This window comes from Ambystoma mexicanum, chromosome 8, assembly GCF_040938575.1.
Source record: "Ambystoma mexicanum isolate Mex_15411 chromosome 8, UKY_AmexF1_1, whole genome shotgun sequence".
Taxonomy (NCBI): domain Eukaryota; kingdom Metazoa; phylum Chordata; class Amphibia; order Caudata; family Ambystomatidae; genus Ambystoma; species Ambystoma mexicanum.
This window is the reverse complement of record NC_090929.1, coordinates 1,509,207,627-1,509,219,647: the sequence shown is the minus strand read 5'-3', so window position 1 is coordinate 1,509,219,647 and position 12,021 is coordinate 1,509,207,627. Positions and strand designations below refer to the sequence as shown.

At 49.0% G+C, this 12,021-nt stretch overlaps 1 protein-coding gene across 1 annotated transcript in view; it reads right to left on the bottom strand.

The window, feature by feature from the left end:
* The window catches only part of PDCD11 (programmed cell death 11), a 1,291,633-nt gene that overhangs the window by 527,642 nt on the left and 751,970 nt on the right, over nucleotides 1-12,021 (bottom strand). The window contains exon 21 of the mRNA XM_069611704.1: nucleotides 2,113-2,175. Within this exon, the coding sequence (XP_069467805.1) occupies nucleotides 2,113-2,175 (63 nt within the window). The remainder of the gene's footprint in view (nucleotides 1-2,112; nucleotides 2,176-12,021) is intronic.

Sequence of the window (12,021 nt, the reverse complement as noted above, 5' to 3'; positions counted from 1 at the left end):
TGGTACACTTCTGCAAACATCCACTTCTGGCCTCTGGTGGTCGATTCTTGGGCCAGGATCTCTTCTGGTGAAGTCCCCCACGACTCTCCAGCTCGGCTGTCGTTTTCCTAGCTTAAAGGACATGCAGATAGTACTTTCCTAAATTGCCATTATTACCTCAAGCAGACTATGGGGTTTGTACCGATCAACTCTGCGGGCAAAAACTTTCTGAACTCTGAAATTGGCTAAATGTACTCTAAACTATTACTTACATGTGGTATTTTGATGAACACTTGCTTAGGTGACTGAGGTTGACTTTATGGTTCACTGTACCAAACTGTAACTACTTATCTATTATTTTTGAAGGCTAAATTGTGTTTTCAAGCATACTTCCACTTTAAAATGTGTTACTTGTAGCTAGCAGTATGTAGCTAGCGGTATACCATCAGTTATAACTGTTTTAATTTTGTCTAAAAATGCCTTATGTATCCTTTAAGGACACAGCTAATATTGTTGATATTCATTGCAAAAACCTAGTACTTACCTTTATGTCATTATGTAATGCATTATTTATATAAAGACAATATATTTTCAGTAATTATACTGTGTGAACAACCATTTGTGCTCATGTGTGCGTTTGAGAGAAACCAGTATGTTTTATTTGCCTCCAAACCCCCATAGAGTGAAACCAGAATGCTCTGCCACATTTTTCACCGAGTTTGGATTCACCTGGTGAAAACCCTGTGCACCTACCTAATGGTTGGCCTTCCAGAACCTCTCACTGGAGGATTTCTGATAAACATAACCATGACAAAGTTAAAAAAAGGTTTTGACTTGTGTATGTCCTGCTGATCCTTCTGGACAACAATGAGCTGTTAGACCTAGGGTGGAGAATACTGCATCCTTTTGGGATAATAGGGCAACCTAAAAGGGAGAAGGATCATCCACCAGCACCATTTCTGGATACTAAATTAGCCAGGACCAATCAAAGCAATCAGGAGAACAGTCCTGATGTCTTTAGCTCTGAGCCTTTATTGAATCTGAGCAAAAGAGGGATGAACTACCACTAGAGTTAAGCAGATCCATCTGGCCCATTCAGGTGAAGGAAAGGGGCTGAGCGTGACATGAGCAGAGGGAACAATGAGGGCTGAGGACCTTGGGTAATCATTTTCATGGGCATCCCATTTGGTGCTAGTGCAGGTGCCTTTGCATTGTTAGGTGTCCAAGGTTTGTGAAAGATAGGAGAGCAGCAAACAGTACAAGAAGTCTGATATTACATGTTTGGGCAAATCCCAAAGTTGGATGTACGTATCAATTGCCTTCAAGGCTAATGACTACAGTGTGAGCTGCATGATAAGCAGCACGTCACAAACTCATCAGCAGTACATGAAAGAAGAATGTGTTTAAAGTCTGTTGCACAGTACAAATTAGTCAAACTTGGTGCATAATGGAAAGATCTTGCAGGGGCTGCTTGCAAATGCCCAATTAACTACCGACCATGACCAGAATGCTTTTTCTTGCTCATTACCAATTACATTATTAATTGTTCACTGCATGAGCCATGCTTGCTACAATGTAATGCAATCCTTATCGAAGACTACTTCTCCTATTAACATACTAATGAAACCAGTGCTTAATTTGTAAAAAAAAAAAGAAAGAAAGTGCTAGGGCCCACATATTTTTTTAGCACTCATGTCACACTGCGGTGGCCAGTTCCCCACTTCTGCTGCCACCAGCCATAGCTTTTCCCCATAGTGTAGACATATTTGGGGTGACACTGCAGCTTGCACCTGCTCATTGTGGTTGATGGATGCACTGACTATCAGCATTTCATTATTAAAGTGAGTCTGAGACAATAAGTGCCGGGGCTCAAAAATAAGTGCTGAGCCCTGGTAAACACCACCACAAATTAAGCACTGAATGAGGCAAACCATTCAGAAAGGCTCAGAAAAGATTACAGTGGCTTACAATCTGCTTTTTCTGCTAGTTCATAATTTAGTAAGGGCAAATACAATGTAACTTTCTTTGAAAGCCATTGGATGAAAGCCAAATGTTCTACTTTATGTTACATTTCACATTCAGTGTCTAATAATTAATTTCCAATATATTTCATCAATTATTAGGTTTTAGTACCTGGGTCGGATGCTCAATTCTGGAACAGAGCGACTGAACTCAGGGTGAGTGATGGGCAAACACCTAGCAAATAATAGATAAGGCAGGTTATTAAGACAATAATGCACTGTTCACAAATTAATTACATTCAGAATACAGTGTTACTGGATAGAATGGTAAAATACAACAAATGTAAATCTGATTAAATACAGTAAAGATAAAACACTTCAGTAAACAAAAAGGCTATTCACATTTTTCTAAGAAACAAAGTGCCCAGTCGAGTGCAACTGAAGTAAACAAGTATTTCATGGTTCAATGCCATTATAACGGAAAGAAACCAGAGGTATTTTATAACAAAACTTTAACAATTAAAAAATAGCTTTTTTATTTGGGGGGTCCCCCTTGCACCTCCTTTTTCTCTATGTTTGTAACCCCACCACAACCGACTCACCACCCATTTTAACCCCTTACCACACCCCCATATATATATATTTAATAACAATTCTGTATTTTATCATAAATGTTTTAGTTATTAAATACTTCTGTTTTTATTCGATAATCACTGGATACCGTATTTTATTACACGGTTAAGACAGAATGGACATTTAGGGGTTGTGGCTCCCCAACTTCATGGCCTCCTAAAAACATTGTGCTAGCTTCCTTATTCTTTTTTTACTTTCCTTTTGAGGCGAGAGACTTTTACTGAAGTTTACTGAAGTTTTCCTGCCACCCTTTTTTCGTGTGCGCTGCCTTTAGTGGCACATGTGGCTACCATGGTAGGTGTGCTTATTAAGGCCCCCACATTTGTCCCACAGTGAATCCATCAACCTGCAAGTGTGTTTGTGGAGTAGGCTGGTGGCAGTTGTGATTTAGTTTTGGCTACACCAATGGTGTAGTCACTTACCAAATTAGTAGCCCAATGCACTGCTCCCAGCCTTTGTGTTTTGGGCCATCTCTGTCTATATGGCCCATGAAGCATGGCCAAAAGCGCCATTTTGATGATCGAGGATCATCTTGAATCCAAAGCCACCCTTGGATTTAATTTGAACTGGTGCAGAGACTACATTGAGTGTGGGGGGCCGGTGTGTTTGGTGTTCTTTTTGGGTGAATCATTAGTTTGCTGCAAACGCCTTTGGGTGCTCCTCTGTGCTATAGATGGTTTCCTCAGTTTGAGACCTTGTGTATAAAAAGCTTTAGTACATTAACTTTGTCCAAGGTGTTCCTATTGCCATCTATGTTGATGATGGGTCTTCTAACTTGTGGGCATCGCTCTCAATTAGTTGTTCTTTTGGTCATCTGGCTGCTTGACAGGTATTGGGTTCTTGTCCACAGAGTATCAGGCTATAACAGCAGATAACCAGGCCTAAATTTGGCACCTTAATCAAGGTTCCTTCTGATACGTGGTAGCATTCCCCACATCCAGTGCAGGGAGTACTTATTCATGGGTCCTGGTTTGTTCCTGGTTTCGGTCATCTGGGGTCACCTGGATCAGGGAGTAGTGGTGTTTCAATGTCTGCACCCACCATAAACGCCAACTGTCTGGTGCAGGCTGTATGTCCCCCCTTTCACTAGCTCTTCCTGGCATGGAACTCTTTGTTGGTGGTCACATCTCGTGTCCCATCTGGTGGCACACACGGGATTAAAGAAGAAATTATAACATACTCTTCTGCTTTCCTCCATACTGCATGGGCGTCCCTTCCAAGGAACGGGAGACGGAACCTTTTTGACCAGAAAAAACCTTCTTCCCCTTAAAGGGATGGTCTAGTAAAAATTTTTATTTAAAAAATAGATAGGCCACATAAAAGAAAAAATACTAGAATCCTCCGTTTTAAAACTTCCTATGTAAAATTTTGAGCTATTCAAGCTCAAAATTCGAAAAAGCAAGCACAGGGGCGCAGCCATTTTATGAAATGGAGGCCCTCCTGTGCTGGCTTTTGCGGCACTAATGAAGGAAAAGCCAGCCAGCTGTAGTAAACAAAGTCTACCGCTGGGTGGCTTTCCCTTCATTAGTGCCGGGACTCGGAGGACGCGGACCGGAGACCAGAGCAGGAAAGCTGCAGCTGAATCTCGGTAAGTGCTATTTATTTTTTTTACAAAAAATAAGCACTAGCTGCAGTTTTTTTTCTAGGTTTTCCGGGCTGGAGGAGCCTGGAAAACTTAGAAATAGAACCGCAGCTTTAAAAACATTGTATTTATGTTTGTGGTCGCTTTTGAAGCGACCGCAAACATAAATACAACGTTATTGTGTTGGAAAACGCTGCGGTTTTTCTTTCCAAGTTTCTCAGGCTCCTCCGGCTCGGAGGAGCCTGAGAAACTTGGAAAGAAAAACCGCAGCGTTGTCCAACACAACTGCGTGTGTTTCTGCCTGCTGTGGCTATCACTTTGGGTCTCCGGTGCTCCCCCGGAGACCCAAAGTGAAAGCCACAGCAGGCAGAAACACACGCGGTTATGTTTACATGCCGCGTAGTGTTTCTACCTGCAGCTGATTTCCCATTTGGGGCTCTCAGGCTCCCCGTGGGGAGCCCGAGAGCCCCAAATGGGAAAGCAGATTCAGGCAGACAACGCGGTTGTTTTCCGCAATGCCGCGTTGTTTCTGCCTGAATCTGCTTTTCCATTTGGGGCTCTCGGGCTCCCCTTGGAAAGAAAAACTGCAGCGTTTTCCAACACAATAACGTTGTATTTATGTTTGCGGTCGCTTCAAAAGCGACCGCAAACATAAATACGTTTTTAAAGCTGCGGTTTTATTTCTAAGTTTTCCGGGCTCCTCCAGCCCGAAAAACTTAGAAAAGAAAACGCAGCTAGTGCTTATTTTTTGTAAAAAAAAATAAATAGCACTTACCGAGATTCAGCTGCAGCTTTCCTGCTCTGGTCTCCGGTCCGCGTCCTCCGAGTCCCGGCACTAATGAAGGGAAAGCCACCCAGCGGTAGACTTTGTTTACTACAGCTGGCTGGCTTTTCCTTCATTAGTGCCGCAAAAGCAAAAGCCAGCACAGGAGGGCCTCCATTTCACAAAATGGCTGCGCCCCTGTGCTTGCTTTTTCAAATTTTGAGCTTGAATAGCTCAACATTTTACATAGGAATTTTTAAAGCGGAGGATGCTAGTATTTTTTTTATGTGGCCTATCTATTTTTTAAATAAAATGTTTTACTAGACCATCCCTTTAAATTTAGAGGTGTGCAGGGGTGTGGCCCTGGGAGCATGCGCTGCCCTGACTCCGCCCACCGGCGCCACACCTCAGTCCCCATAGACGCTTCGCCAATAGATTAACATTGCCTAATGACACCAGTTTTATTAGGGGGGAGGATGGTGGGATGTATGGAGGAAAGGGGACTAAGGACTAAGAGTACGTTAGTCACTACGGTGAGTAACTTATAATTACTCAGACGTCCCATTACCTTTCCTCCATACTGCATGGGCGATTACAACTGAGTGTAGCCCCAGGGTGGAGGAGACTCTCCTTAAGCAAACAGGTTTCTAAGAATCGCCTGTCCGAAGGCCGTGTCTGATCTAGAGCCGGCGTCCAAACAGCAGTGTTTGCAGAAAGCCGAAGGGGTGGCCCATGTGGCCGCCCTGCTTATGACCTGCCAGGGGAAATGCTGCTGGAAAGTGATGGCCGTTGCCTTGGCTCTGACTATGTGGCATGCATGTTGGCCGGCAGTGGGTTATGCTGTCCGTCGTAACCTTCTTTGATGGCCGAGACCACCCAACGGGCTATGGAAGCCTTTGAGGCCTGAAAGCCTGGTCTTCATCCGCCAAAGGTGACAAAAAGTGCGTCAGACTTGTGGAAGCCCTTGGTCCTGTCGAAGTAGAATTTCAGGGCACGCCTGATATCAAGGCAGTGCAGAACTTTTGGTGCCTCGTCTTTGGGCTCAGCAAAAAATGTAGGCAGCACTATTTCTTCATTCAGATGGAATGCGGAAGGCACCTTAAGTAGGAATGCTGGGTGTGTCCGCAAGACTACCTTAGCCCTGTGAAAAGTAGTGCATGGCTCTGAGGCAACCAGCGCCTGGATTTTTTGCAGATTCTGCGAGCCGAGTTTAGGCCGACTAACAAGATCGTCTTAATGTTGAACATAATGATTGTCTGCGGACGTCATTGTTTCAAATGGTTTGTGCGCCAAGGCACCCAAAACTATGTTGAGGTACCACAGGCCCACATGGGGTGCGCCCTCTTGATGGGCGGGTAAAGAGTGGCGAGTCCCATCAAATGTTTGACAATCGGGTTGGAAGAGAAAAAGATCTCCTCCTCCGAGTTTCTGTAAACCCCAGGGGTTGCCAGGTAGGTGCACCAAGCGTCTGCCTGCATGCCTGAATGGGCGAGGTGTGCCGAGAAAGAGCATGTTGTCCAGGGTACATGTCAGGGGGTTGATACCCTTAGAGTCTGCCCAGTGGCAGAACCTGGTGCATTTGCCCTTATACTGGGCCCTGGTAGACCTGCTCCTGGCGCCCTGAAGGATCTCTAGATTATCCTGGGAATGGCTGAAGTGACCTAGCGTGACCTTTCAGGAACCACGCTGTGAAGGCTAGCTTCCGTGGAGCGGGGTGGATGGCCCTGCCTCCCTGCTGCACCAGAAGATGTGCTGGGCCTGTTGGAAGGTGAAAGCGAGGCCTCTCCAAGAGGCTGAGCAGCTCCGAGAAGCATGGCCAGGCTGGCCACCACGGTGCTATTAGAATGATGCTTAGGTGGCGAGACTCATTGTTCTTGCATATCACCCTGTGTATTAGCGGTGTGGGCGGGAAGGCATATGCAGTCATGTCATCCCACCGAATCTGCAATGCATCGCCCAGGTAGCCCGGGCCCTGACCATGCCCATTGCAGGAGGCCAACAGTTGGCACTTCCTGTTGTCCCAGGAGGCAAAGAGGTCCACCTGGGGGTGTCCCCATTTGTAGAAGATCTCCTGCAGTATTAGGTCATTCAAATGGCATTCGTAGTTGTCCACTCCCAGTCTGCTGAGCCCGTCTTCCACCATGTTGGATTCCCCCGGCAGGTGGACGGCCATGAGGTAGATGTTGTTCTTCAGGGCCCATTCCCACATGCTGACTGCCAGTCTGCACAGGGGGGGGAGGGGGGGAGATCTGGTACCTCCCGGCTTGTTGACCTAGAATATGCTGGTCGAGTTGTCTGTCTGAATGAGGATTACCTTGCCCTCGATAACCAAAGGAAGTCTGAGCGCTAGCCTAGTGGCCTGCAGTTCCAGCCAAATGATATGGTGCTCCTGCTGGATCAAGGTACCATGGACGCTGTGGTTGTCCAGGGTGGCCCCCCAGTGCTCGAGAGAGGAGTCTGTGGTGATGGTAACCTGTGGGGTAGGTTGCCGGAAAGGCTTGCTCATCCACAGGTTGCAGTCCCTGGACTACCACGTGAGGTCCGGGCGATGGAGGAACTTTGATCATCTCTGACTGGGAGCCTTGCTCCTGGTTCCAAGATGCTGCAAAGTACAGCTGTATCCGCCTCATCCTGAGTCTCGTGTGGGGGAGGGCCAAGAGGACTGCTGCCACGAGACCCAGTAGATGTTGGTACCACCAGGCCGAGATCACTTCTATGCTGAGGAAGTGCGCTGTGGCCCTCTGGATGGCCGTGATCTTGTCCGCCAAAGGAAAAACTTTCTCGGCGAGCGTGTCCCATACTCTGCGTAGGCTGCAGCTGCAACTTCTTGAGGTTGAGTGAAAAACCCAGCCCGTGCAGTGTGTTCATAAGAGTGTGGTGCACCGCTTCCGGAGATGTCGCCCTGACGAGGCAGTCGTCGAAGTACAGGTAGATGTGGAGGCCCTGCGACCTGAGTAAAGCCTGGTAAAGACACCGGGGGCCAAGTTGAGGCCGAAAGAAAGCATCTTGTTTTGGAAATGGTAGCCCATGATCCTGAATCGTAGAAAAGAATGATGAGGCTGTCAGATCGGGACGTGTAAGTATGCGTCCTTCAGATCCAGGGAGCACATCCAGTCTCCCTTGCACAATGTCTCTGCTATCAAAGCTGGCATAACCATCTTGAATTTTTGTAGAGGTAGGGAAAGGTTGAGGGTGGAAAGGTCCAGCACAACTCTCAGGCCCGCCTGGTACTTTTTCTGAATGTTGAAAATCCTGGAGTAACAGCCCAAGCCTCGCTGGGAGGCTGGGACTTCCTCCACTGCATGGCTCTTGACGAGCGACCGGATCTCCGCTAAAATAGTTGTTGTCCCAACCGGTGGGAGTGGAGGGGAAGAGGGAGGAGAGGCTGGGATAGAGAGGCGGGACCCCATGGATACTACAGAGGGGGATCGAGGGGTCCGCAACATTCTGGTGTCAAAAATGTGCATGGAGAGCAAGCCTGCCCCCACTGGAGACACGTGGACCCGGAGGGGAGTGTCATGCCTTCTTTCCCTCTGAGGCTGTTGCAGAGGAGTGGGACTGGAAAAAAGGGGTGACTTTAGCAAAACAGAAAGGTGATGGCTGGAAGGTTTTAAATTAATCATAACCACGGGGCAAAGCTCTGGGCAACCCTCCAGACCATCGTTTTTCTGCCTGCCAAGCCATTAAAGAAGGGGAAAAACCATATGCAAATCAGGCTTGGTCCTACCCCAAAAGGGGCAGTCCACCCCGAACTGCTAGGTCACATCCCTTCTGCACGAGATCACAAGCATCCCCAGACATGTTTCAGCCTTGTTGGACTGGAAAAAAGCCCTTACTCCCCTCCAACCCCCTTGTGTTGCTTGCGACGATGCCAATGTTGGGTGGGCGAACGGTCAGGCTGCCTGGACCGGCGCTCTTGGAAGCCGCAGAACCCTCCATATGTACACCTCTTGTCCTAGCGCTGCTGTGACTGGGTGTACGTTTTGGCTGTTGTTTTTTTAAGCATGGATAAAGACTTGGTCCTTTGTGAGGTGTTTTTCTTTTTGTCCAGCTCCTCACCCGTGGTGGAGTTGAAGAGGTCACCCCCTTCGAACGGAAGGTCTAAGATGCATTCCTGGACATCTGGGTTAAATTTAGTAGCACAGAGCCAGGCCGTTCCTCATGTCCGTGGGCCCCCTCCAATCTAGACATCACCCCCCCCCAGCACCCCTCACCTGTGACAACCCCCCCAGGCAGCCCCCTCCAGTCTGGACACCACCCCCCAGGCAGCACCCTAATAGTCTACCACAATATCAGTGCAATGCATGTCTGCAGCTTACTGAACCTCTGTGCCCCTACCAGCACCATGAAGTGGAACACCAATATGTCTACTGCAAACACAATCAACAGGAAGCACCAGAGATCTAGGCAGGACTGGAGCATCTGCCGACACACCCTTCAGGACCTTAACCTACCAACCCCATACACATGTGACAAGTGAATGGAATGGCAAGCGGCAAGAGCATGTTGGCCATGTCACATTGCCATCAAAGCCCGGCCAGAAGTGTCATGTGGACTCCATGATGTCACCATCTTGGCCTCCGCCAGTCCCGCCTTGAATCGTGATTGGCTCTGCGCCAGAAGCTCTGGTTAACGGCTGCCAGCATGGCATCCGCGTTGGCTTGACGAAGATGCACGGACACGTTGGAATACAGCTTCTTCCTGTACACCTCCAAGATCTCCTTGCCAAGCAGCACTGCCGATGACGACTGAGGCTTGGAGTATAGTGATGCCACAGCGATCACCGAAGAGTGCGGGTGAGGGTGGGCCGACAGCAAGAGCGTATCCCACTCCATCTGCCTGTACTTGGCGTCCAGGCGTCGATTGACTGGCTGGACCGAGTGGGGTTTGAGCCAGCCCTTTTTGGCCAAGGCAACCACATCCTTCTGCATCGGGATCCCCGTTCTCGCTGTGGAACGCAGCTTGCAGACTTTGGCAAGGACCCCTTTTGCAGGTTGCTCAACCTCAGGTTGAGGAAGGTCCAAGTACTCTGCCAGCTCTGAGAGACGTTCGTGGAAGGCCTTGGCTGACGACGGTTGGGGTCCTCATCCGTGTCCACCTGAGGGTCTGGTTGGTCCCGCACCGGTGGTGGGGTGCCGATAGCCGAAGGCTGGGGTGTGGAGACCGGAGGCTGCAGTGAAGGCTGGTACAGAACCGCCTGCACAATCAGTTGGGGGGGGGGGGCCGGAGTAGGCGGCTGAGTTTGAACAGGGGCAGGGGTGCCTGTATTGGGGCCTGCGGCGCCAGAGCCATTGGCAGGAGCACGTCCTGGATGGCATCCCTGAGAATGACCCCCATGAGCCACAGGAACCTTTCAATAAATCTGTCCTCACAGGCCAGAGCGGTGGTAGGCGATACTGACGGGGTAGCAGGAGGCTGCTGGAGTCGTTGCGTGCCCTGCCCGTACGGACGCAGCAGGAACCTGCCCTGCGCAAATGAAGGGTAGGCTGTAGGCCACATACCTGGTTGACACCAGTCCCACCTTGACACACGTTCCTCCACCAGCTCCCTGCCTTGGTGCGGTATCGGGTGGATGTCAGGAATTTCAGGCACGGTGGCCCTTTCGTCAAGCTGCTTTCCACGTGCCCGCATCGTGTTGTTCAGCTCACTGGGCCCTGCCCCTTGAGTGTGGATCATGGGGCCTACCCTGTTCCTCAGGCCGAGGTCTGGTAGGCGCTACGCCCTCGGCGGATCTGCCGGTAGAACTGCGTATAGGTGCCACCTCAGACATGTTGCTGGTACTAGGGTGTGGGCCCTCGGGTGAAGACCTGGTAAAAGAACCTTCCGGTCCCTCAGCACTGTCACCAGGGAGGATCCACTGACCTCTTGGCCTGCTGGCCGAGGAGTCTCCCTTGCGGGGTGCACTGGAAAAGAGCAGCCCTTCCTTGAGCTTGGATTGATGGTAGACTAAGTCCTTTAGGTCCTTTGGAGGCAATCTCTGGAAGAGCTCCCTCCACCTGGCTAGTCTGTTCTTCAAAGACCTCAAGGAGAGCGTGTTGCATGCGGTACAAGCTTGCCAGCCGTGGTCTGGGCCAAGGCAACGCAGGCAGAGGGCGTGGGGGGTCTTTAGAAAAAAACTTCAAAAAAATAAAAATCGCAGTTAACTATTTTTCAGTGTAAACAAATATTCTTTTGTTTCATTGAGTGCATAAGTAGGGTGATATAAACATGATGGCTGGGGGGGCCTCCCTTGCTTAGAGTGGAAAACAGCCTGTTGACCCATGAGGTGCATATAGCGACTACCTTCCACTAGAAGGTATGCGATGGTGACCACCTTCCTCCAATGCATGGGCCACAAACCCTCATCAGGGAACAAGCATCCAGCGCAATATGCCATCACACTCTTTACTTAGAGGCAGCACAGGTGTTAAAATGGGTCTCTCTGGACGAGCAGCTGTAATAGGCAGGGAAAATTAAGTCCTTTAGGGTCCCCTCTGAATACCACATGGATGCAAGCAGGGGTGGACTGGTCTATAGGGAGCTCTGGAAATCTCCGGGTAAGCCTCTGCACCCTGGGACTCTTTTCAGTGTTTCTTTGGACAATATGTGTATTCAAATATCTTTGTACTGATTCTACAGCCCTCGCTCATGCATAAAATAATCCTGGCTGCTCTGTCTACGCTACCATATACTCAGGTGGTATAGCCTTATACTAAGAAAGGAGTCTTGTATTCTCTCAGTTTAATGGTATTACTAGGCCTTAGTTGGACTTCTGAAAAACTGCCCCCAACAGGCATGACCAAGACAACTTTGGGGTGGGTAGTGTGCCTGTCAAACGATTGCGAAACCACAACGCTGAAGAGTCAGCGAGACATCCGGTTAACAGCCATACCTGGCCGCAGAGCGAGAGAGGACCGGGAGCGGGCGGAATTGAGAAGTCAGAGAAATGGAGCCAACTCTGGGAACTCGAGCGAGTACAGACCGCAGGGACGTTCTCTAGAAAACCCAGATGTAACTGGGAGAACGGGAGAACCAGGAGGCTGCCAGGGAATTTTTATGACACAGGAGAAACTTGTCCCCGTGAAATAGATGAGATATTGAAAGCATTCAAGGTAGTGTGCAGA